Source organism: Arvicola amphibius, chromosome 10 (genome assembly GCF_903992535.2).
Source record: "Arvicola amphibius chromosome 10, mArvAmp1.2, whole genome shotgun sequence".
Taxonomy (NCBI): domain Eukaryota; kingdom Metazoa; phylum Chordata; class Mammalia; order Rodentia; family Cricetidae; genus Arvicola; species Arvicola amphibius.
Genome location: NC_052056.1, coordinates 114,642,681 through 114,669,534, shown reverse-complemented (window position 1 = coordinate 114,669,534; position 26,854 = coordinate 114,642,681). Strand labels below are relative to the sequence as shown.

At 46.8% G+C, this 26,854-nt stretch overlaps 1 protein-coding gene and 2 non-coding genes across 5 annotated transcripts; 1 reads left to right on the top strand and 2 right to left on the bottom strand.

The window, feature by feature from the left end:
• Positions 1 to 9,291: 9,291 nt before the first annotated feature.
• LOC119825864 lies at positions 9,292 to 9,432 on the bottom strand. Its single transcript, XR_005287321.1, has one exon. It is a non-coding gene; the product is annotated as a U4 spliceosomal RNA (small nuclear RNA).
• Positions 9,433 to 10,149: 717 nt separating this feature from the next.
• Positions 10,150 to 10,290, bottom strand: LOC119825865. Its single transcript, XR_005287322.1, has one exon. It is a non-coding gene; the product is annotated as a U4 spliceosomal RNA (small nuclear RNA).
• A 3,919-nt stretch (positions 10,291 to 14,209) lies between these two features.
• On the top strand, positions 14,210 to 22,257 carry Sirt4 (sirtuin 4). Of its 3 annotated transcripts, none has more exons than XM_038345504.1 (5): positions 14,210 to 14,308; positions 15,739 to 16,233; positions 17,932 to 18,226; positions 19,369 to 19,579; positions 21,817 to 22,257. In XM_038345504.1, exons 2-4 carry the CDS (start codon positions 15,746 to 15,748, stop codon positions 19,519 to 19,521), a joined length of 936 nt encoding a protein of 311 aa, XP_038201432.1. In that variant the 5' UTR covers positions 14,210 to 14,308; positions 15,739 to 15,745; the 3' UTR covers positions 19,522 to 19,579; positions 21,817 to 22,257. The 3 variants fall into 3 exon arrangements, with proteins under 3 accessions (XP_038201432.1, XP_038201434.1, XP_038201433.1); XM_038345506.1 differs by having other exon boundaries at positions 14,253 to 14,308; positions 15,742 to 16,233; XM_038345505.1 differs by lacking the exon at positions 14,210 to 14,308 and adding an exon at positions 14,363 to 14,528.
• The last annotated feature ends 4,597 nt before the right edge of the window (positions 22,258 to 26,854 follow it).

Genomic DNA, 26,854 nt, shown 5'->3' with positions numbered 1-26,854 from the left:
TTAAGAGCACTGGCTGTCCATTCCCAACAATAACATGGTGACTCAGAACTGCCTGTAAATCCCATTCCAGAGAATCAGGTACACTCTTCCGGACTCTACAGACACTAGTCACGCACATGGTGTATATACACGCATGCAGGCAAAACATTCATACCATAAAATAAATGAGAGATGTTCAAGCATTTTAAATTGGGATGTGGTAAGAGAAAGGACCGAGGGACTGGAGGGATGACTGCTCTTACAAAAGACCAGGGTTCAATTCCCATCACCCATATGTAAGCTCACAACTGTTTGTAACTTCAGCTCCAGGGCATCTGATACCCTCACACACAAACAGACAGACATGCAGGCAAAACACCAGTGTACATAAAAATAAATAATTAAATATACGAGAGAGAGAGAGAGAGAGAGAGAGAGAGAGAGAGAGAGGGAGAGGACCAAGTGATACATTTCTAAGCTGATTTTGCTATGAGAGAATAAAATTATGATTATCATGGAAGGAAGAGCTAACTCTGACCTTGGTTTTTGGAGCAGAGGCTGTGGGAAGGACATTCCAGAAGGAGGGTCTGGTCTGGTCCCTGGCTTTATTATTTTTTTTGTTTGTTTTTCGAGACAGGGTTTATCTGCAGCTTTAGAGCCTGTCCTGGAGCTAACTCTTATAGATCAGGCTGGCCTCGAACTCACAGAGATCCGCCTGCCTCTGCCTCCTGAGTGCTGGGATTAAAGGCGTGCTCCACTACCGCCCGGCCTGGTCCCTGGCTTTAATTCCAGCAGCTGCAAGGTTGAGGCAAGAGTGATTTCTGTGAGTTCAAAGATGGCCTAGTCTACATAGAGAGATCCAGTCCAGCCAGGGCTACAGAGTGAGACCCTGTCTTAAAATAATAATAATAATAATATTAATAATTAATAATAACGAGGAGGAGAATGGAAGGGAAGAACGGACAAAGATTTTGTAAAAATATGTGTGTGTAAGTGTATGTATGTATGCATGTATGTATGTATGTATGTATGTATGTATATGTTCATCTCAAGGAGGAGCCCTGTGACTCAAAGGGTAGATCCTAGTAGAGACTTTGACCTGTAGGGAAATTCTCTATAGTCTGGCAACCCAAGACAGGCAGGTCAGAGTCCAATCCTGGCTCTGCACCTGCCACCTGTGTGCCCTCACCTGCACCTGCCACCTGTGTGCCCTCACCCATCCAAGCATCAGCGTACCTTTGTCTATACAGTGGGAGTGAGATTCTGCAGGTCTGCTACTCAGAAGCTGTGTGGTGTGGAGCAAGTAAGCGTTCTCCACCTCGCTTGCTTTATAAAGCCTATCCCAAACCTAGCGGGGATAGCGCACACCCTTAATCCCAGCACTCAGGAGGCAGAGCCAGGTGGATGTCTGAGGCCAGCCTGCTCTACAGATTAAGCTCCAGGACAGGTTCCAAAGCTACAGAGAAACCCTATCTCAGGAGAAAAAAAAAAGACCCCAAAAGCCTATCCTCGCTAGGGCTGTAACTCAGTTGGAGCTCAGTTGGTACAGTTCTTCCTTGCCTGCCATACAGAGTCCCTGGCTTGATTTCCCAGCACCATGCAAAAACCAGGCATGGTAGCACTGACCTGTGATCTTGGCACTTAAGAGGAGAGGTGGAGGCGGGAGGACCAGAAATTCAAAGTCATCTTTCTCTACACAGAATTAGAGGCTACCTGGAGCTGTTTAAACAAACAAAAGCATTCATAGCGGTCCCCAAGAGATGGCTCAGAGGCTAAGAGCACTGGCTGCTCTTCCAGAAGCCCTGAGTTTGATTCCCAGCACCTATATGTTAACTCACAATCATCAGTAACTCCAGTTTCAGAGGATACAAGGCCTTCTTTTGATCTCTAACGGCACATAGGCACAGACACATTGCATAGACATACGTGCAGACAAAACACCTATACACATTAAAAAAAATCAGTCAACGAGCAAGTTATTAAATAAACACATATGCCGGGTGGTGGTGGCACATGCCTTTAATCCCAGCACTCGGGAGGCGGAGGCAGGTGGATCTCTGTGAGTTCGAGGCCAGCCTGGTCTACAAAGTGAGTTCCAGGACAGGCTCCAAAGCTACAGAGAAACCCTGTCTTGAAAACAGTAAATAAATAAATAAATAAATAAATAAATAAATAAATAAATAATCTACTAGAGGTTTGTGTCTTTTGTTTGTTTCTTTTGGGAAGGTTCTTGAGATAGTCTCTCTATGTACCCAGAATGGCCACAAATTCATGGCCATCCTCCTGCCTCAGCCTCCAAAGTGCTGGATTGTAGGCACGTCCAGAGGTATCTGCAATCACCATGGCCAGTAGAGAGAATCTGAGGGAGGCAAGAAGGCAGTTCGGTCAAGCTGACTAAGTAGCTGGTGTTGGGTCTAACTTTGAAAGTCTGTCCCCAAATAGTTTATTGTAGGCACAATTTGATGAAAACGTCCCTGGTGATAATTCACTCAATCCCGTGTGTGCACAACAAAGCTTCACGCATGACTAAATGGAAATTCTTTGTAAAGTACATGTGTGATATCTTCCATAAAGATGGGCTCTATAGACCGAGAAGCTCATAAGGGTCCGGGGAGGGTCCAGCGGGGTCTTGCCCACACATAGGCACAGACTATTAACCATGTCTGTTCCCAGCCTTCTGGGTGGAAACAGGTTATACATGCCTTCCTTTGAAGGGATAAGCCTGTGTGTTTAACATTCCTGGTTCCCCTAGTGCTTATCTGTGAGCACACGGACCTCTCTGTGCCTCCCGCAGGCGTGGGCTATCATGTCCGGTTTATACCTAGTTTATATACTGAGAACCAGAGGTTCATATAGAAATCCCCTGTCACAGTCACTTAGCTGTCTCACAGGGGACACTTGGGAAAGACTTGACTTCCCCTGAATCCCTGGTCTTCATCACTGTCACCAGAACAATCTCAGTAACCACCAATGATCTCTGATCTCAGATGATCTGGGGCCTTGTGCCTCCTCCCACCGTCTCCCTGCTTCTTTCTATCTTACCCACAGTCTCGGGGGGACTGGAGGGTGGCTGGGTCTGAACCAGAGGCTTGGACACCAGAGGACCGCACTCTACCGCTGAGCTAGAACTGGCACAGAGGAACGGAGCTCCTCCCAGAGCCAAAAGCTCTACGAAAAGTTTCTGTACCCCGATAAACCTCTCTGTCAACACAAGAATCCAAATTAGATAACCAAATCAAACCAAATTAGAAAAAGCCCAGGTTTAATGGATACCAGCGCTCTGCTGGGTAACCTTCCAGCCCTCCAGAGAGGAGACGAAGGGGCGGGGAGACCGGAAACCACGTGTTTGTTCTTTGGGGTCAATTTAAATACCCTGTGGGAGTGGTCTTGAGCATCTTTGGGGAGGGGTCATCGTTTGGCGGGCTTTCTCGGAGGTGGAGTCTGGACTGAAGCAACTCCCAGGGGAGGGGGCTTGGGATGGAACTTCCAACTAAACATGCCAGACCCTTTGGATATATGGACACCAGGGGCTGCGGGCTTCTGGCTCCGCAGGTGCTAAAACCTCCATCTGTCCTGGAAATTTCCTCTTTTTTTCAGTTTACAGCCTGCCTACCACCGGGACCGAATTCTTGGCTGCTCAACCTCACCCCTGTGCCAGTCATCATGAAAACTTCTTCCTCAAATTATCTTGTTTAAAACCCACAAAACCTCACCAGCACATCGCGCCTCAGCCCTGGAGGCGCATTATCATTACCTGGGAAGCTTTTAAATATCTTGTTTGCCCAGACACTCTGATTTAATTGGTCTGGAATGCTGTCTGGGCATTAGGATATTTTTTTCTCCTCCTCCTTCAGTGTATCAGACTTTTTATTTTATTTTATTTTATTTTATTTATTAATTTTTTTTTTTTTTAGCTCTGCAGGCACTTGGCAGCCAGTGTGGAGGTCCATGACCTCTGAGAGAAAACCATGACTCCCCTTCTATAGCCGTGGGCACCAAGACACAGAGTCACCAATTGTGTGGCCTAGCATCACACAGCCAGTAAATAATGGAGCCAGATTGGAACACAGAAAGTCTGACTTCAAAGTGTGATGGGGCTGTGGGGGCAGGAGAGAAATCAATCGGTCTCCTTGATTCCCCTAGTGACAGAGAAGCCTGGGATTGTGGGGCAGCTCTGTTCTGAGACAGACTCAGGCCCCTCTGGCACGGGATATTTTTAACCTAGGAGCTGGTGCTTCTTGCAAACATCCTGTGGAGACTTAAACACTGCGCAGATTGTTTGGGGCTGGTGGGTTCTTTCTCTGCTGAGGTAGCCTTGGAGCCAATCGGTTTCCAGTCCCTGGAGCCGGTCAGCGGGTCCAGGCGAGCTTGAAGACAGTATGGGAGGCGCGTGTGTGCATATGTGCGTGTGTGGTGGGTGTGTGGGTGGTGTGTGTGCATGTGTGTGTGCATGTGTGCGTGCGTGCGTGGTGTGTGCATGTGTGTGTGCGCGCACTTTTTTTGTGTATCTGCAAATCTCTCCATTCATGGGTTTTGGGCCAAATACATCAGCAAGCTTTCAGATGCCAAGTTGGAAGTACCCCTAAAATACAAAGTGTACACTGTCCTTAAACTGGAGATCTCACTTAGAGAAATTTCCACACACAGTGCCCCACAAGGAAGCTGGGCATGGTGTGTAAACACTTAATCCCAGCACTTGGGAGATGGGCGGAAGAGGATCAGGAGTTCAAGGCCATCACCAGTTATACACAGTTCAAAGCTAGCCTAGGCTACATTAAACTGACATAGAGGGGAGAGACAGACAGACAGACAAACTGACTCACAGGAGTGATGTAGCTAGGAGATTATTCATTGTAGCGTTACTTACAGCATTCCCATTGGACAAACAAAATGCCCATCAACAGAAGGGATTAACCATGGCAGGATACAGCTACACAAGAAGAAAGCCAAACGGTTTACTGACGTGAAAAATATGTCCGAGAAACATTGTTTGGTAGAAAGAAAATGTAAGTTAAGTTGGATGGTGGTGGCACACGCCTTTAATCACAGCACTTTGGAATCAGAGATAGGCGTATCTTTGTGAGTTTGAGGCCAGCCTGGTCTACAAGAGCTAATCCCAGAACAGGCTCTAAAACTACACAGAAAAACTGTCTAAAAAAAAAAAAAAAAAAAAAAAAGGAAGTTGTAAATCACGTACAAGCCAGTCATCGCCAGGTGTGGTAGTACACTCCCTTTATCACAGGGTGTGGGTGGGGAAGAGGGCCCGGCAAGATCTCTGTGGGGTCCAGGCCAGCTAGAACTACATCGTGAAAGTGACAGTTTAGGATTCTTGAAATGATAGCCTAGGGGTCTGGATCCGGTTTGTTTTCTTTGCCAGTTAAAGAATTAAAAGCCCATATATTCCCCAAAAGGTTGGGATGTAGGGCATCTCCAGCTAGGAGCCCCATTCCGTGCTCTGGTCTCACTCCTCCCATTCCAAACCCGCCTCCTGAGGGAGGGGTCATCATTTGGTGGGCTTTCTGAGATGCAGCAGGTTTTATAGAGAGATGGGGGAGGGGCTTGAATGGCGCTTCCACCTGAACACTGAGAAAACCCACCAAAAGTCAGGTCCTCCCTGGGGCTGCTCAAGATCACACCTACACGCTATGTAAGAGCTGGTTGCGATATTTGCCGTGTAAATCCTCCCCCGCGTTCCCAAAGATCACTCAGGAGTTGCTTTGCTCTGCCCAGCTTAAACCTGGATTTACTAATTTGGCCTGATCTGATTTCTTACATTGGTGGTGGCTTTATTACCAGGGGGTTTAAAGTATTCAAGCAGGAAAAAAAGTCTATGGCGAAATAGGTAGCAACAGAGAAAACTCAAGCACTGCAGACAGAATCAGCAGTTACACGCAACAAGTGTGGGAGAGGAACCGCAGCACACAGGCGGCAGGTGGTGGGGAGGAAACTCATACAAGCGGCAGGTGGGGGGGGGGGACCGCACACAGGCGGCAGGTGGGGAGAGGAAACGCACACAGGAGGCAGACACACAGAGAAAGACCCATTGCAAAGCAGACAGGGGACCCAGGGTACGGACACTCGGGACCCGGACCCAAGAAAGATGGAAAATCTAGTCTCTTCTTGAGAACTGAGGGTTTTAAAGCCTCGAAAAAATTTTCCTCCCCTACTTCAGGGTTCCTGAGTTTGAAGAAAGCTGGAACGGTTGATTGCATGTGCTGTTCTGTCCTTAAACGAACGTGTGGAGACGGGTCATCAGCAGCCCCCTGCTGATGGGAGACAAAAGCTGGACTTTTTGTCTCCTTAAACGAAGAAGTGGCCATTTTGGAAATTCACCATCTTATTACCTAGCAATGCCCCCACCCCTGTCTGTCTGTCTAACAGAGAGTCAGTCTGCTAACTTCTAGCCTTTCAAAACTTAGTATGAAGAACAAAACAAAACAAACAAGCAAGCAAATATCGCCCATACCAACAATCCCGGAACTTGAGAGAGATTCGAGTTCAAGGCTATTGAGGGCCACACAAAAGAGTCTTCCAGTCAGACCATGCTGCTGTGGGGGGAAAGAGCAGGAGTACAATGACAGTGTCAATGTTGGAGGGACTTTTAACCCCTTCCTCGAGAATGGCACCTTGGTGCCTACTGGGCAATCTGCAGTTCAATAATAATAAAGCCCTGTGCTTGGTAGGCAGCTGGCAGAGTATGAAACAGTGGCTAAGAAAAGTCTTACACCTTCCCACGAAGAATAAGGAAAAGGTTGAAATACTATAAAGTGGATGAAAATGGTAAAATTAGTATCCTTGGTTGAGAGTGTGCCCTTTAGATGTATGTGATGCTGGAGTTCTTGTGGCCACTTGGCAGACATTACTATGGCAAGTGGTGTCTGACTTAATGCTTCAGCAAACCAGAAGACAAGAGATTATTTATAAGTGAAAAAAAAGATAGGAAACGAGAAAAAAATTGTCTTAGTCAGGATTACTATTGCTGTGATGAACACCATGATCAAAAGCAAGTTGGGAAGGAAAGGTTTTATTTGGCTCACACTTCCACATTGCTGTTCATCAAAGGAAGTCAGGACAGGAACTCAAGCAGGGCAGGAGCCTGGAGGCAGGAGCTGATGCAGAGGCCATGGAGGGGAGGTGCTTACTGGTTTGCTCCTCATGACTTGCTCACCCTGCTTTCTTAAAGAACCCAGGACCCTCCAGCCCAGGGATGGCACAACCCATCATAGCCTGGGCCCTCCCAGACCAGTCACTAACTAAGAAAATGCCCCACAGGCTTGTCTACATAAGATCTACAACTAGATCTTATGGAGGCATTTTCTCAGCTCACTGTAGCCTGTGTCAAATTGACATAAAATTAGCCAGCACAATAGGAGAGAGGAAAAACATTTAAAAACCCATAAAACAACAACAAGACAAAAAAAAAAAAAAGCAGCTCCCCAAAAACAATTCATGCCCTGTATGAAAAAAATATAAAATGAAATCACATTGTTTGAAGTGTTCTGTTCTTGATATAAGTAATTTGGAATTCTCGATCTTCATTAGTATAGCCCAAACTTCCTAGAGGCTGGGCTCTAATTAATAGTAAGTTTAGCCAGGTGGCTGTGTTCTCAGAATGACTGAGTGGGAGACCGCTATACCCGCAGTGTCAGAGACCTCAGACACTGAGCTGTCGGGGAAACGGAGCTCTGACGATGTGTATTTCCCTTCACGGTTACACTGCAGTGGGAACGCCCCTGCCCAGTACTGCAGGGAGGAACGCAGAGCGCAGTGTCCCATCCCGAGCTCCTCCCTAGCCCCATGACAAAGCTCAGGTCGGCGCACATAGTCAAGCATGCCTTTGAGATCACCTGCTCACTGCTGAACGCCATCATCAACCGTTGTCCCTGGGGGAAGACTCAACAGGCTTTGGATGAGCAGGGACCGGAGGCTGCAGGCTGTGGGTGTGTCCCCGCCCAGTGATTCAGACCATCCCTCGGCCAGGTGCCCCCACCCCAGGTCTCTCAGGAATGAGTGTCTTGCTGATGAGCTCATCTGTGCCGCCGGACCGTGAGGCCAAGTCTAACTGCTCATTTCCTACTGCTGCCTAAACTGCGTGTCCTTAGGGACAATGAAAAAGATGTGCGCGCACCTACAACTCCAGCGCTCGCGAGGCTGAGGAAGGTGCGCGGCGAGACCGTGTCAAGGAGGGATCTCATCCTGTCCTTCATATCTACCCTCACCCTCCTTGACTCATCTCACTAAAATATTATTTATTTGATCACTGAGTTTTTTTGTCGCCCTCTTAAATTATTAATTTTGTACCCCTAATAATTAAAATACATCCTCACTTGAGTCTTTGTGTGGGTTCTTCAGTAACATTGCCAATTCCTCTCCAAGGTGGTTTTGTTTTGTTTTTGTTTTTTAACCTCCTACTTCTGCCTGGGAGTGCTGGGTATGCGCCTCCACTGCCCGGGCCTTTTTTTTTTTTAATTTTTAATTAATTTTTTTTAAAGCCTTGCAGTGGTGGCACATGCCTTTAATTCCAGCACTGGGGAGGCAGAGGCAGGCGGATCTCTGTGAGTTTCAGGATAACCAAGGCTACATAGTGAGGCTTGCGAATTTTTTTTTTTAAACTCAGAGCTGCACTGATAAAGACAAATATTCAAATGAGGCTGCCACTCTGGTGTTTATGGAAGCCATTTGTGGCATAAGTAACCAGAACCCGTCCTTGTTTTATTTATTATTTCAGATTGAAAAAAATTAAGCATAAAATTATTATTTTTTTCTTTTTGTTTTTTTTTTGAGACAGGGTTTCTCTGTAGCTTTGGAGCTTGTCCTGGAGCTAGCCCTTGTAGACCAGGCTGGCCTCGAACTCATAGAGATCCGCCTGCCTCTCCCTCCCGAGTGCTGGGATTAAAGGCGTGCGCCACCGTCCGGCTCAAGTTATTTATTTTGTGTGTGTGCGCGCGCATGTGGGCAGTTGCTGTTGTGTTAAATGCTTATGTGGAGCTTAGAGGCCAACTTTGGAAGTCATTCTCTCCTGCCACCTTATGGGAGTTGAGGACGAAACTCAGGCTATTAGGTCTCACAACGAAGTCCTCTTAACACGCTTGCTAAATTACGCAGACTGATATTGAACTTGTGATCTTCCTGACTTCAGGCTCCTGAGTAGCTAGCGCGCTCCCTCACACACACACAATGGGGGAAGCTCCTGCTTGATTTTGATGTGGGTACGGGAACCAAATCCTGGTTCTCTGGAAATTTTTTCCCCGCGAGGTGGCGAGTTACCATTCTAGACCAAAGCATCTTATTTTGTGAACGTGAAATATTCAGTCTCCGTAGAGACTGTCAAAAATTGCCAATGCCGACTATATTTCAAGTCGTCATGGCGGGGTATTGGGAAAAGTTTTCAATTAGCAATAATCGCGCCTCGGATAAACCTCATTGGCTACGATACTGCCACTGCGCAAAGCTGACGAACGAGAGCGCTCGCCCAGCCTCCCAGGGCTGAAGATCCGCGTCACAGTCACGGTGAGCTCCTGCCCACGCGCGACCGCCGCGCGACGGGGCCCAAGCCCAGCAGCTCCATCGCAGCCATCTGCGTGGACAGATTCTTGCCGGTGGGTCGTCACGCGCTCGGACGCTCGTGTTTTGCAAACAGCGCAACCGTCGCTTGGGATGCTGGGGGGACTCTTATGCAAATGAGGCTAACGTCATCGCGGTGGCCGGGGTGGAGACTCGACCGCGGCGGGAGAGCGCGGGTAAGGAGAAGCCGACCTCGAAGGGGACGTAGACTCTCGTCCGTCACCCTAGCACTCGGGAGGCGGGGGCGGGAGGACGGCTGCGAGTCCTCAGCCATCCAGGGATGCTTTTTGTCAGTAAAACGGAGATTCCTTTTACATAAACGACGGGCGGTTGTGGGGAGGGAGGAGAAACGTCAAAAAAATAACTTCAAAGGTGAACTCGGTTCTCTAGATCGCGAGCAGAAAACGTTAACAGATTAGCCTAAGAGAAGAGAAAACAGCAAATTCAAAGATTAATAAACACTAAAGAAAAGAGGGTTGGTTAAGATAGTAAAGATGTAAAAGGCAGCAGCAACGAGGAAACTGAAATATAAATAGCGAAGCCATTTAGTTAAGGATATTATGTAAAGCTAAGACCGATAACCTTTCTTCAAACCACAATATTCAGTCTCCGTAGAGACTGTCAAAAATTGCCAATGCCGACTATATTGCAAGTCGTCACGGCGGGGTATTGGGAAAAGTTTTCAATTAGCAATAATCGCGCCTCGGATAAACCTCATTGGCTACGATACTGCCACTGCGCAAAGCTAAAGAACACCGCCCCCTGCGCATCGTCCCTAGGAACCAAGGGTCCTGTTTCAAGAAGGGGGTTTTCAAGCCGAGGGGGAAAAAGCCCTTCAATTATTGTTAGCCTGAAAATTAGAGCGACTGTTACAATCTTATGGTGCTCTCTGTGTGGTGCATAGGAGGGAGATTATTAGTTTATTTAAGTAGGTTTGCGTGAGGGCATGCAGCAAAGCACGATGGGAACAAACATGCTAATTTACTCAGTTCCGAGCGTGCAAGCGGCGATCGGCGTGAGTTATTCCGTTGGCTCCATGTTACCACATTTTGTAAGGAGGCTTGTTTATGATTTTAACACAATAAATTATGTGTATAAAGTCTGTATAATATAAAATGTAGTTTTAACTGTCTTAAGGGTAAATTCAGTGTCGTTGAATATATTCACATACATCTCCAGAACCTTTTGATCTTCCCAAACTAAAACTTTGTAGGCGTAAAACTCTGACCTCCCTAGCCCCCTTTTCATGGCCAGCCCTTGGCCACCGCTCCCACTCCGGATGTTTTACAGAGCTGAAAACAGGTAATGTCTGGGCTTCTCTTGCCGTAAGAATTCTTTTTAAGCTGGGCGTGGCAGCACACACCTTTAATTCTAGTACTTGTGAGGCAAAGGCAGGTGGTGGATCTCTCTGAGTTCGAGGCCAGCAAAGACTACCGAGAGAGACCCTGTTTACAAAAGAAAGGAAGGAGGGAAGGAAGGAGGGAAGGAAGGAAGGATTATTGCTAAGATTTATTTATGTGTATGAGTGTTTTACTTGCACATATGTGCCTCATGGGAATGCCTGTCCTGGAGTCTCACACAGGTTTGTGAGTCACCACGTGGGTGTTGGGAACTAAACCCAGATCCTCTACGAGAGCAGCCAGTGCTTTAACCGCTAATCATCTCTGTCCAGTCCCTTATTATAATTTTGTGGGAGGGGGGGAGGCTGGAGACATGGTTCAGAGGTTAAGAGCATTGCCTGCTCTTCCAAAGGTCCTGAGTTCAATTCCCAGCAACCACATGGTTGGTGGCTCACAACCATCTGTAATGGGGTCTGGTGCCCTCTTCTGGCCTGCAGACATACACACAGACAGAATATTGTATACATAATAAATAAATAAATATTTTAAAAAAATTTTGTGTGTGTGTGCCTCTGCCTTTCAAGTGCTGGGATTAAAGATGTGTGCCACCACTTCCCGGCCTATTGTAACATTTTTATGACTCATCCATATTGTAATACTCATCTAGATCTCTTGCCTTTTTATGGCTCAATAATTTCCCATCTAATCGAATTTTATTTACCTACTTATTCTTCAATTAGCAATAATGGCGATTTCAATTAACCGTATTGGCTTGTTTGTTTGAACCTTTTGTCTAATACAAATAATGCTGATATTGGTGTACAAGTATCAGCCTGGGTTCCTGTTTTCAATTAAAAATGTTTTCTGATTACATTTATTTATTTGCACGTGCATATGCATGTGCGCGCATGCGTGCATGCGTGTGTGTGTGTGTGTGTGTGTGTGTGTGTGTAGGTCTAAGGACAACTTGTGGGAGGTAATTCTCTCCTTCCACTATGTGGTCCCAGAGATTGAATTCACCCCAGTGTCAAAGATTAAAGGCCATCACATCCAACCCTACCCCTTTGTAAGAAATGAAACCCAAGCTAGCACTTGGAGGCAGAAGCAGGTGGATCTCTGTCTGTGAGTTCAAGGCCAGCCTGGTCTACAGAGTGAGTTCCAAGCTAAGTGGCTTTATTCCCCAGAAATGCTGCAGCACATAAAATGTGAAGTGAGTTCCTCTGCCTGTTTTACTTTGGCGAGTAGAAAGCTGTTCATTGCCTGTGTCTGAACTTCTTTCCTGAGGGATGTTCTCCATTTTTTTGTTTTTTGTTTTTGTTTTTGTTTTTCGAGACAGGGTTTCTCTGTAGCTTTGGATCCTGTCCTGGAACTAGCTCTTGTAGACCAGACTGGTCTCGAACTCACAGAGATCCGCCTGCCTCTGCCTCCCGAGTGCTGGGATTAAAGGCGTGCGCCACCATCTCCTGGCTGATGTTCTCCATTTTTATTTTGACTTTTGTGATTTATTAAAATTCAAACAGTATAACTGGGCAGTGGTGGTGCATGCCTTTAATCCCAGCACTCAGGAGGCAGAGGCTGATAGACCTCTGTGAGTTGGAGGCCAGCCTGGTTTACAGAGCAGGTGCCAGGACTGTTACACATAGAAACTGTCTTGAGGGGCTGGAGAGATGGCTCAGAGGTTAAGAGTATTGCCTGCCCTTCCAAAGGTCCTGAGTTCAATTCCCAGCAACCACATGGTGGCTCACAACCATCTGTAATGGGGTCTGGTGCCCTCTTCTGGCCTGCAGGCATACACACAGACAGAATATTGTATACATTAAAAAAAACAAAACAAAAAACAACAAAAAACCTCTGTCTTGAAAAACCAAAAAGGAAAAAAAAATCAAACAGTAGCTGAACCTTTGACCTTTGATCCTAGCACTTAGGAGGCAGAGGCAGGTGAATCTTTCTGTTTTCTGGTCAAGAGAGTAACTGTACAAATCTCTTTGCATTTTACTTGGCTTTGCTCATATTAACTTCAAAATCATCCATTTTTCAAGTTTATGGATATATTCCTCATAATCCATACTGGTTTTGTGTGTGTGTGTGTGTGTGTGTGTGTGTGTGTACACATATGTGTAGGGGAGCCAGTGGAGGCCAGAGAGGAGTGCTTGGGATCCCTCTCTATTACTCTTATTTTATGCCTGTTTTTTTTTTCTTTTTGAGACAGGGTTTCTCTGTGGCTTTAGAGCTTGTCCTGGAACTCGCCCTGTAGACCAGGCTAGCCTTGAACTCACAGAGATCCACCTGCCTCTGCCTCCCAAGTGCTAGAATTAAAGGTGCCACCGCCTGGCGGTCTCTCTCTCTCTCTCTCTCTCTCTCTCTCTCTCTCTCTCTCTCTCTGTCTGTCTCTCTCTCTCTCTGTCTGTCTCTTTCTCTCTCATAGAAAAAAATGTATGCACATGTGAAGCAAAGGACCGCTTTGTGGAGTCGGTTCTCTCCTTCTACCTTCCTGCCGGGTCTGTGGAGTAAAGTCTTTACCTGCTGAGCCACTTGGCCCCAATCCATGTTTACCTCATAGCAGGACATTTAATTACTTTGAAATGGAAGAGAATATACGTAGAGGAAACCGAGTCAATTCTGCCAATCATGGTGGCACATGCCTTTAATCTCAGTTCTGGGGAGGCAGAGGTAGGCAAATCTCTATGAGTCGGAGGTCAAGCCTGGTCTACATAACAAGTTCCAGGCCAGCCAAGGCTATATAGTAAGACCCTGTCTCAAAAAACAAAACAAAACAAAAACAAAAGAACAATATAAACAAAAAAGAAAAAAAAACAAGTCAATTCTAAATTATTAGTGTCTTTTAGCTGGGTATTGTGACGCACGCCTTTAGTCCCAGCACTAAGAGGTAGAGAGAGGCAGGTAGATCTCTGAGTTCGAGGCCAGCCTGGTCTATACAGGCTAAGGATACAAAGAGAAACCCTGTCTTAAAAAACAACAACAAAAAAGGGTGAATTCCTAAAGTAGGGCTGTTTAGATGTTATTTTGCACACAGGACTTTGGAAACATTACCTATTTCTCTGCCAGGCATGGTGGCACTAGCCCGTAATCCGAGCACTTTTGAAGTGGAGCCAGGAGGATCAGGAATTTGGAGTCAGAGACCCTGCCTCAAAAAACAACATAACACAGAAAGACCAACCAATTAGCCAAACCCAAAAACCCAAAAAGGCACTCATAATTCCAGTTGTCAGTAGCGCACCCGGAACCTTAACTGAGCTGACCAGGAAAGTCAGGGGAGGACTGTGGTAGGACCTTGAAGTGGGAGACCCGCAGGATTGTGGGACTTGTAGTTTGCTTTCCTATTAAGTATGCTTCACGGACTACACTTCCCAAAATGCACAGGTAGGAAGCAAGCTAGTCCTACTGTTGGGTGAAAATTGTGGAAGGTAAGTAAGTATTCTGATTCGGCATTAGGTTTCCGGCTGTGCAATTTTTTTTTTTTTTAAACAGGATTCCATTTGTCCTCTTTGTTCCTGAGGGGACACGGAGGAAAACAAACCCGACTGTTTGTTTAGCTTTCACGTGTAGTTGTGGAATGTGATGGAGAAAGCCGGGTCCCGACCTTTTGTGTAGAAAGCCAAGCCTAAAATGTTTGCCTGTCGCTAGGTAATTTCTGCATTATATCAAAGGATATAGCAAATGCTTGTTTTTAAAACTAGAAAACCTGACAGGCAAGTGTGTGCGCGCGCGTGCGTGTTGTCTTCTGTGTCCAAATAGCAGAATTTACAGAGCACAATAAACAGATATTATGAGGGAAGTGAAGGAGTTTAAAGTATGTATGTGAAGACACGAATAAAATCAGAAGCCTGAAAGATCAGATCAACATGAAAACTGCCATGTTGGACTGGAGTATAGCTCGGTGGTAGAATGATAGATTACACAGTGTTGCGGATACCCAGCACCATGTAGAAAACAAAAACTAAAACGACAACAAAAGAGAAAAAAAAACCCTAACATACTAGAATTCAAATATCTCATGGAGAAATAAGGTAATTCTGGTTTAGCTTGGTGTGCCCGGTATCCTTGGCCTGGGCTACAGGCATCCTGTCTCAAGAAAAGGAAAGGAAAGAAAAGGAAAGGAAGGAAAGAAAAGAAAAAGTAACAATTCTGATTTAAACAAAGCAGGGTCAGAGAACAAATAGTCCCTTGATGGATAGTATTAATGAAAATATAGATAAGTAGACCCATGTGGTGCAGCACGGCTTTAATCCCAGGACTCAGGAGGTAGAGAAGGCGGAAGGATCTCTGAGTTTGATGCTAGCCTGGTCTACAGACCAAGTTCCAGGACAGCCAGGGCTACATGGAGGGAAGAAAAGTTTGTTTTTAAAATATTTAAAATTTGCTAAATTAAATTTTACGTGTATTTTACCTGCACATATATTTGTATACCACCTTTGCTCCCAGTGCTTGCAGAGGCCAGAAGATGGGGTTTGATCACCTGAAACTAGTTACAGATGGTTGTGAGCCCCCATGTGGGTGCCGGAATTTAACCCAGAACCTTTGGAAGAACAACCAGTGCCCTTAACCTCTGACCCATCTCTCCAACCCTATAACTGACTTCTTGCATTTAGCACAGCCCTCCACCATGTACTGTCTCTCGATTTCTCTCTTTTGAGTTTAGCCCAGACTGGCCTCTAACTCTCTCATTAGCTGAGGATAGCCCTTAACCTTCCTGCTTCCATCTCCCAAGTGCTGCAATTCTAGGCATGGACCACCATGGCGAATTTTCATAGCTGAATGTATACCCGCAATGGATAGACAAGCTTTGGTTAACTTGGTAAAACCCAACTTCTCTCATGGATTTCTTTTTCTCTAGAAGGAGAATGAGTGGATTGACTTTCAGGTCAACAAAGGCCCATTGGACGGCGAACCTCAGCCGGCCGTGTTCTCATGGACCTACTGGCTTATTCGTGCCGCCAAGCCCTCCTTTGGATCCTGAGAAGATCAAAGAGTTACAGCGCTTCATTACCCTTTCCAAGAAACTTCTGGTGATGACTGGCGCAGGAATCTCCACGGAGTCTGGGATTCCAGACTACAGGTCGGAAAAGGTGGGTCTTTACGCCCGCACAGACCGGAGACCCATCCAGCACATCGATTTCATACGCAGCGCTCCAGTTCGTCAGCGGTACTGGGCCAGAAACTTTGTGGGCTGGCCTCAGTTCTCCTCTCACCAGCCCAACCCAGCACACTGGGCCTTGAGCAACTGGGAGAAACTGGGGAAGCTGCACTGGTTGGTGACTCAGAATGTGGATGCTCTGCACTCCAAGGCGGGGAACCAGCGGCTGACAGAGCTCCATGGATGCATGCACAGGTGCCGGAGTCAACGGGGTTTGCCCATAGAAGGATGTGTGGTTCTCCAGGTGAAGGGCGGTTGGCTGCCTTAGATCCACAGCCAAGGCTTCCTGAGCTAGTCGTTGGCTTTGGAGATAACCTAGAGAACTGAGAGGGGAAACAGGGACAGAAAGAAACAGGGAAGGGAGCAGGCTGGCTTGTGTGGTGTGCTGCTCGCATGTGCAAAGCTCTGGGTTCAGTTTCCCAGCACCAGGAAAAATGTGAGTGGGGCTGGACCCCGCGGGGACCCCCAGTCTAGACTGTAGTGTGCACCCCGCGGGGACCCCCAGTCTAGACTGTAGTGTGAGTGGGGCTGCACCCCGCGGGGACCCTCAGTCTAGACTGTAGTGTGCACCCCGCGGGGACCCCCAGTCTAGACTGTAGCGTGAGTGGGGCTGCACTCCATGGGGATCCCCAGTCTAGACTGTAGTGTGCACCCTGCGGGGACCTCCAGTCTAGACTATAGTGTGAGTGGGGCTGCACCCCGCGGGGACCCCCAGTCTAGGCTGTAGTGTGCACCCTGCGGGGACCCCCAGTCTAGACTGTAGCGCGAGTGGGGCTGCACTCCACGGGGACCCCCAGTCTAGACTGTAGGGCGAGTGGGGCTGCACTCCGGGGACCCCCAGTCTAGACTGTAGCGTGAGTGGGGCTGCACTCCGGGGACCCCCAGTCTAGACTATAGCGCGAGTGGGGCTGCATTCCGGGGACCCCCCAGTCTAGACTGTAGCGTGAGTGGGGCTGCACTCCACGGGGACCCCCAGTATAGACTGTAGTTCAGAGTTATTGCAACTGTACAGAAAGAGCCACCATGGGGGTGGTGAGTAGTATTGCTAACCCTGAGTTTGGGTTGAAAAAAATAGAATTATTTCACCAAACGTGAAGAAAACTAGGGTGTTAATAAACCATCTCCAGTTTCACCGTGGTCCGCATCACTGTTGGGGAATTCACTCCCTAACATGCTCACTTCTTGTTTCTTCCTATTTGTTTGTTTATATGGAGTCTCTCTATGTAGCCTTAAGTAATCTGTTACTCGCTCTGTAGACCAGGCTGGTCTCGAACTCACAGAGACCCGCCTGCCTCTGCCTCCCCAGTGCTGGGATTAAAGGGGTGCCACCACCCTTCAAAAAGTGTCTCCACAGGGAGTGATAGTGACAGGCACCGCGGAGGGGCAGACGAGAGTGCGGTCGGGCACAGGTTTGAGTACCAAGAGCGTATGTCGATGTCTCACGGACAAAACGGTGGTTGGCCATACGCAAATGGACTGATGAACATCAGTCAGGACCTTGTTCTAGCCTAGTGGTTCTCAGCCTTCCTAGCGCTGCGGCCCTTTAGTACGGTTCCTGGTGTTGTGGTGACCCCCACAAAGAATTGTTTGTCCTTACTTCATAGCTATAATTTTGCCGCTGTTCTGAATCAACATAAATACCTGTTATGGAGGATATCTGCTATCCGACCCCTTGTGGAAAAGCCGTTCAACCCCAAGGGGTCGCGGCCCACAGGTTGAGAACCACTGTTCTAGAAGGTAGCAAAGGAGGGAAAGGAGGACACGAAAATGGAAATGGATGTCCTACTTGTGACTGTTTTTTTTTTTTTTTTTTTTGTGGGGGGGGGGTTTGAAAATGTTTGGGGCTTTATCCCTCCCAGGAACTATACTCAGAAGGTCTCATATTGCCTTTAGAGTCCTGTGCCTGAACTGTGGGGAACAGACTCCCCGCAGGGTACTGCAGGAACGCTTCCAAGTCCTGAACCCCAGCTGGAGCGCTGAGGCGCAGGGCGTGGCCCCCGATGGTGATGTGTTCCTCACTGAGGAGCAGGTCCGGAGCTTTCAGGTCCTGTCCTGTGATCGGTGCGGAGGTTCTCTGAAACCAGATGTCGTTTTCTTTGGGGACACAGTGAACCCAGACAAGGTTGACTTTGTGCACAGGCGCGTGAAAGAGGCTGATTCGCTACTGGTGGTCGGATCGTCCTTGCAGGTAGGTACCTGATTCTGTCAGGGTTGCAGAGGCCCTTGCCTGTTTTATAGGGTGTGAAGTCCTAGAGGTTTGCTCTTATGTGGGCTTCCCTTTTAGTCTTTGTGTGTGAGTGTGTGCATGTGAGTGTGTGCACATGTGTATGCCAGCATGTCAGTGGTGGGTGTCTGTTACTGCCTACTTTAGGGTTTTTGTTTTTGTTTTGAGACAGGATTTCTTTTTTTTTAAGGTCACTTTGTGGGTGTTGGTGTCTTCTTTCCTTCCTTTCCTTTCTTTCTTTCTTTCTTTCTTTCTTTCTTTCTTTCTTTCTTTCTTTCTTTCTTTCTTTCTTTCTTTCTTTCTTTCTTTCTTAGATTTATTTATTGTGTATACAGTATTCTGCCTACATTCATGCTTGCAGGCCAGAAGAGGGCACCAGATCTTATTACAGATGGTTGTAAGCTACCATGTGGTTGCTGGGAATTGAACTCGGGACCTTTAGATGAGCAGGTGGTGCTCTTAACCACTGAGCCATCTTTCCAGCCCCTGAGACAGGGTTTCAACAGCCCTGGGTGTTGGGAACTGAACCCGGGTCCTCTGCAAGAGCAACAAGTGCTCTTAACCACTGAGTCATCTCTCCAATCCCTGGCATAATTTGTGAGACAGTCTCTCACTGAACTTAGAGGCCCTGGCAGGACTAGACTGGCTGGTCAGTGAGCTCCTAGGAGCCATGCGGTTTACCTCTGTGGACATTAGGTTTACACACGATTCCCACCAAACCCAGTGTTTACATGGATGCTGGGAATCTGATCTCAGGTTCCCACACTTGGGCAGCGAGAACTTTCTCCAATGAACCATTTCCCAAGTACCACCACCCCTTTGTAGACTTGTAGACTGAGTGATCGATTGACTGATTGGTTGGTGGTTGATGGTCTGTAGGTCAGACGACAGCTTGTGGGGTCAGTTCTCCCCTACCTACCTCTCATCATGGGTTTCGGGAATTGAACTCACACCATCTGGCATGGCTGCAGGCTCCTTTACCTGCTGAGCTATCTCACTGTTCCCTCTTCTCCTTTTTATCTTTTTTTTGTTGTGTTTTGTTTCTGAGGTTGTGAAGTGGTTCTTTTCCTGGATTTAGAGCGAACTCTTGTCTTCTGTCTGGGCAGGTATACTCTGGTTACCGGTTCATCCTCACCGCCCGGGAGAAGAAGCTTCCCATTGCCATTCTGAACATTGGACCCACTAGGTCAGATGACTTGGCTTGCCTGAAGCTGGATTCCCGCTGCGGAGAGTTGCTGCCTTTAATAGATCCACAGTGACCGAGGTCTGGTGCTCAGAGTCTGGGAATGGAGTTTCCGTTGAGTCCTGCTGCTAAAGGTAAGACACCTTCTCAGACAGAAGGCTCTAACCTGGTGTAGTGGTTCATGCTTGTGACCCCAGCCCTCAAGAGTCTAATTAAAGACAGTGGTCTAGAGATCAGGGCCAGTCTCCATACATAGTGGGTTCTATGCTAGATTAGGTCACAGGTATGAGACCCTAACTCCAAATTCAAAAACAAAACAAAAACCAGATGACAGATTCAACTTCCTGTTAGATCAAGGAGTCAGGTGGTGGACAAAAAAGACAGTTCTAGACTTAACATATGACCATTTTTTTAAAAAAATTAAAACTAACTTTACTTTTAACAGTAGATGGGATTTTTGCTGTTGTTCTGTTTTGTTTTTAACCTATTTTTAATTTTTGTGTACGATGGTTTGCTTGGATATTTGTCTGTGCAACATATTCATGCAGTACCCGCAGAGGCCAGAAGGGGGCATCAGATTCCCTGGCCCAGGAGTTACAGGTTGTAATCTACTCCATGGATGCTGGGAACCAAACTAGGGCCTCTTTGGGAGCAGCAAATGCTCTTGCAGGCTGAGCCATCACTCCAGCCCTGTGTTGTTGGCTTCTAAGGACAGGGTTTTGCTGTGTAACCCTGGCTGTTGTGACACTTGCTATGTAGCCCGGCCTGGCCTTGGATCTGTTGCAGTCCTCTTGACCCAGCTTGCCAAGGGTGCACCCAGTTTTAGGTCTAATTTATTTGTCTTTCTTTAGAGGTTTATTTATTTATGTATATGAGCACTCTGTCTTCCTGTTGGTCTGCAGTACCGAAGAGGGCCTCAGATGCCCTACAGATGGCTGTGAGCCATCATGTGGTGCTGGGAACTGAATTTAGGACCTCTGGAAGAGCAGCCAGTGCTCTTCATCAGCGAATTATTTCTCCAGCCCTTGTTTGTCTTTCTTAAGAAACATAACCCAACACACGACGTCCCTGATGTGCACTGCTTTTGCAGAGGATCAGAGTCCATTTCCCAGCTGGTGGCTCACAGCTGCCCAATCTCCAGTTCCAGGGGAATCCAACATCCTCTTCGGAACTCTGAGGACATCCGCGCATGCAGACACATGAGCACTCACATAATTAAAAATAAACCTCTTTTGGGGGTGAGTTTTGAGACAAGGTTTCTCTGTTTAGCCCAAGCTATCCTGGAACTGTCTCTGTAGACCAGGCTGGCCTTGAACTTACAGAGATTGGGCTGCTCTGCTGGGAACAAAGGCATGCGCCACCACTGCTCAGATTAAAAAAAAAATTTTAAAGTACATTTTAGTATACATTTTCAAACTTGGTGTAGTTATTATATAATTAAAGACTTTCTATCACTTCAGGAAGAAAGCTATCAATTCCCATAACTCTGACACCGCTACTAACCAACCTCTGAGAATGAATAACATTTTTCTGTGTGTCCATCCCTCTATCTATACATACATCTGTCAGTGTGTCCATCCTTCCATCTGTACATCCATCCATCAGTGTGTCCATCTCTTCATCTATACATCTGTCAGTGTGTCCATCCCTCCATCTATACATACATCTGTCAGTGTGTCCATCCCTCATCTATACATACATCTGTCAGTGTGTCCATCCCTCATCTATACATCTGTCAGTGTGTCCATCCCTCATCTATACATACATCTGTCAGTGTGTCCATCCCTCATCTATACATCTGTCAGTGTGTCCATCCCTCCATATATACATACATCCATCAGTGTGTCCATCCTTCCATCTGTACATACATCCATCAGTGTGTCCATCCTTCCATCTGTACATACATCCATCAGTGTGTCCATCCTTCCATCTGTACATACATCCATCAGTGTGTCCATCCCTCATCTATGCATACATCTGTCAGTGTGTCCATCCCTCCATCTGTACATACATTCTTGTGTTCATGGACTTTTCAAAGACTATGCAGATTTTTAACTTTTTTGAGACAGGGACTTGATATGTAGCCCAGACTAGCTTCAAACTTGAAGTCCACTGCCTCAGCTGTCCTTGTACTAGCATTTCAGGTTTGCACTTCCATACCCAGCTAGCATATGGTTTTCAGAATCTTTCTGTGGAGTCCTGGCTGGCCTGTGTAGACCAGGCTGCCTCTGATCCATGTGCCTCTGCCCTCAGAGTGCTGAGATAAGGGTGTGTGCCATCCTGTTTTTTTTTTTTGGGGGGGTGGCGTAGGCTGATGTTTACAACCATTTCATCCTCTCCATTAACATTATATTGTTTGATTTCTTTTCAGATCCCTAAGGATTCTTCCCTTGCCTTCAAACTAATGGAAGCTTACAGACTGTGTCCTATAGAGGGCACAAAGCAATGTCTGCAGGCCAGTCCACCAGTACACATCCCTGTTTACAGACAGCTGTCAGAGTCCTCGTGCAGATGAGAGCTGCCCTCCTAAGAAGGACTTTTTCAAGAAACAGCTGTTCTTGACAACACAGCTGTGCCGCCTTCCTTTTCATCCCACCGGGAAGAAGGAACACCTGGGAAGTCCATGAGCCAGTGTGGTCTGTGGAGGCTGCCATTGAGACCTCACTAATTCAGGGAAGAACCAGAAGGGCGTTTATAATTAACTTCTAATTCCACATGGTTGTGTCTGACTGAAGCACCTTGATATTTGAATAGCATGAGTAACAGCATAAATAAAATTTTATTAACCAAACAATAAATTATTTTAATAGCATACCAAGTGTGTGGACTGTGCATTTGTGTATACAAGAAAGTAGGGGTTTACGCTAGTGTGCCCTAAGGATTTCCACTTGATGTTCGCTCTCAGAAGGGGTCACCTGCCTTGAACCTGGTGTGTAAAGAGAAAACAGTTCATTCCCTGTGGGTTCTTCAGCTGGTATGTGTGATCACTGTGCTCGATGGAAAGAATCAGTGTGCCCTGAAACGTGAGGCACATGAAGACTCACGCTCTTCTTTGGAAAGTCCCATGTCTGAGTTGGGGACAGGCAGCTCATGCTCCCCTGTCCCAACCTCGGGAGCAATCTCAGCTCACAGGGTAATCTGTGGTCTTGGGCTGTGTAGAGCTGTGGGGCTGCCCCCAGTCACTCATTCTGAAGAACCACAGGGCTGTAAATCTCATTCCAGGATTTTCTTTTTATTAAAGACTTGTTTTATTATTTTCAATTTGTTCATGTGTATGCTTGAGTGTGTGTGCAGCTGCTCAAAGAGTCATGGAATCCCTGGAGCTGGAGCTACAGTTCATCATGAGCGGGTTTATGAAAGTGCTGGGAACTGAACTCTGAACAAGTAGCTAGGGCTCTATCTACCTGTTAAGCCATCTCATTAGCCTTCCTACTCACCCCCCCTTTTTTCTTTGAATCAAGGGCTCACCTGTAGGCATAAATGTTTTCTTTGTATTCTGTACTGAGGTGGAATTCTAAAAATAAATACATAAACAAACAAACAAACGTCTCCCAAGAAGAACTTGGTATTTCCTAAAGCCCTGGAACTCACTCTGAAGATCAGGCTTAACATAACTTACAGAAATCCACCTGCCTCTGCCTCCTGAGTGCTGGGATTAAAGGTGTGTGCCAGCACACCCATCCCAGAAAGTTTTCTTTCTCATTTACACTTACTACAAATAAAGTTGAGCATGGAATTGAAACTTGAAAAACAGACAAAAGTGGGTTTCAGTTTGTTTTTCTATTTACTAACTAGATGAACCTAAATTATTTTGTGTGATTTCCAGGCATATTTTTGAATACATAAGGGTTGGCTAGGGATGAAGCACAGTTGGTAGAATGGTTGCCTGGCAACACAACACCCTAGGTGAGATCCCTAGCACATAAACTGGGTGTGGTGGTGCACAGCTGCAATCCCAGCTCTCAGGCTGAGGACAGGAGCATTAGCAGCTTGAGGTCATACTTGCCTACGTGGTGATTGGAGGCTAGCCTGGGATAGTACACTAGACCCACAAAAAATAAAAATTAGAAGAGGAGATGGCTTTAATTCTGCTAACCTCTGTCCCTATCGAGTACACCTAGATTTCTGGATGATCCTCCCCAGAGCCTCATTTTTATTTTCCTTTATAGATTTTTTTTTATAAAATGTATTTTCTGTATGTGGGTGCGTTGTCTGCATGTACATCTGCACACCAGAAGAGAGCATCATATCCCATTCTAGATGGCTGTGGGCTGACATGTAGTGCTGGGAATTGAACTTAGGTCACTGCGTCTGGGCAGGTAGCTCAATGTAGATGGAGCGTCCCGCCACCCGGCTAGCTTTACACCCAAAATAATTACACGGAAACTGCATTCATTTAAACGCTGCCTGGCCCATTAGTTTCAGCCTCTTATTGGTTAATTCTCACATCTTCCTTTAACCCATACTTAGTAATCTGTGTAGCACCACGAGGTGGTCGCTTACCAGGAGAGATCTTAACCTGTGTCTATCTTGGAGAGGAGAAACATGGCGACTGCCTGAAGCGTCTGCCCTACTCGGCTTTCTGTCTCCCAGAATTCTGTTCTGTCTACTCCGCCTACCTAATTTTCTGTCTTATTAAAGGGGCCAAGGCAGTTTCTTTATTAACCAATGAAAGTAACACATAGACACTCCTCCATCAGCTCAAGCTGCACCTGCTGCTCCCCAGACCTGTCTTGGGCAGGGCAAGGCCAGAACTTTGGGTGGGACAGGAGTGGGGTGGCTTTGGGGGTAGAAAGGCAGAGGACTGGGCAGCTGTCCATTAAATGAAAAGAGAGACTGAGAACCATGTAGCCTACACCAGCCAATGGAACATTTTACTCCTAATTCTGGTTGACCAGGGAACCAGGGATTAACCTGTCTACACCTGCAGGGTCCTGTGATAGAGAAATGGACAGAAGACGTGCTATGTTTTCTTTGTTGTACAAAGGCTGCTGTGTACCTTAGTGGGACAATTACCCTGTGGTGTGTGTTTAGACACAGTGAAGACTGGAAGTCCACCAGGATGTAATCCTGCCTTCAGGCCTTTTACAGTCAGTCCAGTTTGGTTTCCTATATCCCACTTCCTAGAATGAGCACACAGCAGATGCTCTTTGAGTCCCATATTTTTAGGCTCAAGATGTTGCCTTTAGTGCCCATGTGACACTGCTTCTTTCTCTCTCCTCTCCCTTCTCTCTGCTTCTCTTTCTTTCCCTCCCAACCCCTCCCCTTCCTTTTCTGTACCTTTTCCTGCCTCACCTCTCCCCTCTCCTTTCTCTTTTCTGTGTCTCCACCCCACCCCATTTGTATCTCATGCTGGCTATTTCTTCTCCTCCTCTTCTTCTTTTTCTTCCTCTTTATTTTCCTCTCCTCCTTCTTTTGCTTCAGTCAGGGTTTCTTTTTGTAATAATCCTCACTGTCCTGAAACTTGATTTTTAAGACTTGGTTGTCCTTGAACTCAAGAGATCTGCCTATCTCTGTCTCTGCCTCTCTATCCCAGAGGCAGGGATAAAAGGCATGGCTGGGCTAATTACCCACTGTTGACAGAGGTTTCTGTCCCATCCTGTCCTGTTGCCGTTCAGTCCCAAAGAAACACACAGAGGCCTACATTAATTATAAATTGGTTGACCTATTAGCTCAGGCTTTCTTATTATTGAATTCTTACATCTTACATTAACCCATAATCCTTGTCTGTGTTAGCCACGTTGCTTGGTACCTTTATCAGTGAAGCATTCTCATCTTGCTTCCTCTTGCTTCGTCTGTGATGACTGTAGACTGAGCTTTTCCTCTTTCCAGAATCCTCCTATGCTGGTTGCCCTGCCTATACTTCTTGACTGGCTACTCTGCCTATACTTTCTGCCTGGCTACTGGCCAGGCAGCATCAATAGCATAGGAGGCTATAGCAGAGCTAACCCTGTTTGCTGTTACCCACCACTGTATTTCAGAACTGTTTGATTTATGCCTTTTATTTTCTTATTGTAGTATTTTTGAGACAGGGTCTCTCTATGTAGTGTTACTCACAGAGATCCGCCTACCTCTGCCTCCTGAGTGCTGCATTAAAGGTGTGTGTCACCACACCTGGCTTAGGCTTTCTTTATTCTGTTCCCATAAAATGTCGTGAAGCTGTCCCCATGGAAACTGGAATTTGGTGACTAAACCTGGTTGCTCGTATTCCAGTCCAGGTTATACTTTTATCCCCTCTGAGGGGAGAGCTGGTTTTTGTTCTTGTCAGTGGCATGAATGAGAGATGGTCTTCAGAAGAGGAGGTTCTAGAAGCTGGTAGGGTGCAGCACAACTTGAAAAGAGGCAGAGATGGGGACCATCTTAGGCACTTGGAAGTGACGACCCCACCCTCTCATTTTTCTCATCTACCTGTGGGGTTTCAGACTGACATAAGGGAACTGGAAGGAATGAGTGCCAGGACCCAGTAGAGAAATTAATATGCCTGGTGACATTCAAATTCAACTTTTTCCAGTGACAAATGGCTCTTAAGGACAACAAAAAGACAATCCACACACTGGGAGAACACATTCACATTACTATAAATAAATAAGGATCAACATCCACAATATGTAAAGAGCACAAGTGAACCAACAAGAAGTCAGCTCACAAAAGAAAACCATAGACAAGAACATAGCAAGTGCGTCCTAGAAAGGACAATAAAATGGTCACTAAGAAGATAAACCAACTAGTCTGCAGGCTGGACCCAGCCAAGCAGCCTCACCCTGGCAGTACCAGTGTTTGACCAGCAGGATTAAGTCTTAAGCTTGATTGGACGAGTGTTCACAAGTCCATTCAGAGTTTCTGTGAAGCAGGCTGTGTGCTCCCCGTCCTGGCAGCCACTGCTGAGAAGGGAGGAGTATACCTCAGGGGTGGGCTTGACTCCAGAGTGGGGCTGTCCTGGGGGCAGCGAGGGAGGCGGGTTAGGAAGGACACTGGGCTCTGAGCTCAGCCTGTCCCTGGGAGGGCAGTTGGCTTGAGGAGAGAGTGGGTTGGATACAGGGGTGTGGGGGCCTGAGAGGAAGAATGGGTTTCCAGGTGGCTGAACAGAGAAGAGCTTCCGGCTAAGTCAGAGATGCTGGGGGCCTGGCTGTTGTGCTCAGGAGCTGGTCACAGCGAAGAACAGGCGACCAATGGCCTGCAGCTTGTTCTGTCTCTCAGCTGCAGATGGAGGCATATTTTGTAATAAGTCAAAGCCTAGCTAGAATATGTCTGAGAATTCAAAATTCTCATAATGAGAACATTTTCATCAGCCCCTTGTTCACATAAGTCTTAGTTTTCAGGGCTGAGGGAAGTCAGAGCTGCCCGGTGAGGGACAAGCTCTGAGCTCAGGACCACAGACCAGCAGGACTAGGCCTTCCTGACTCCTGTGG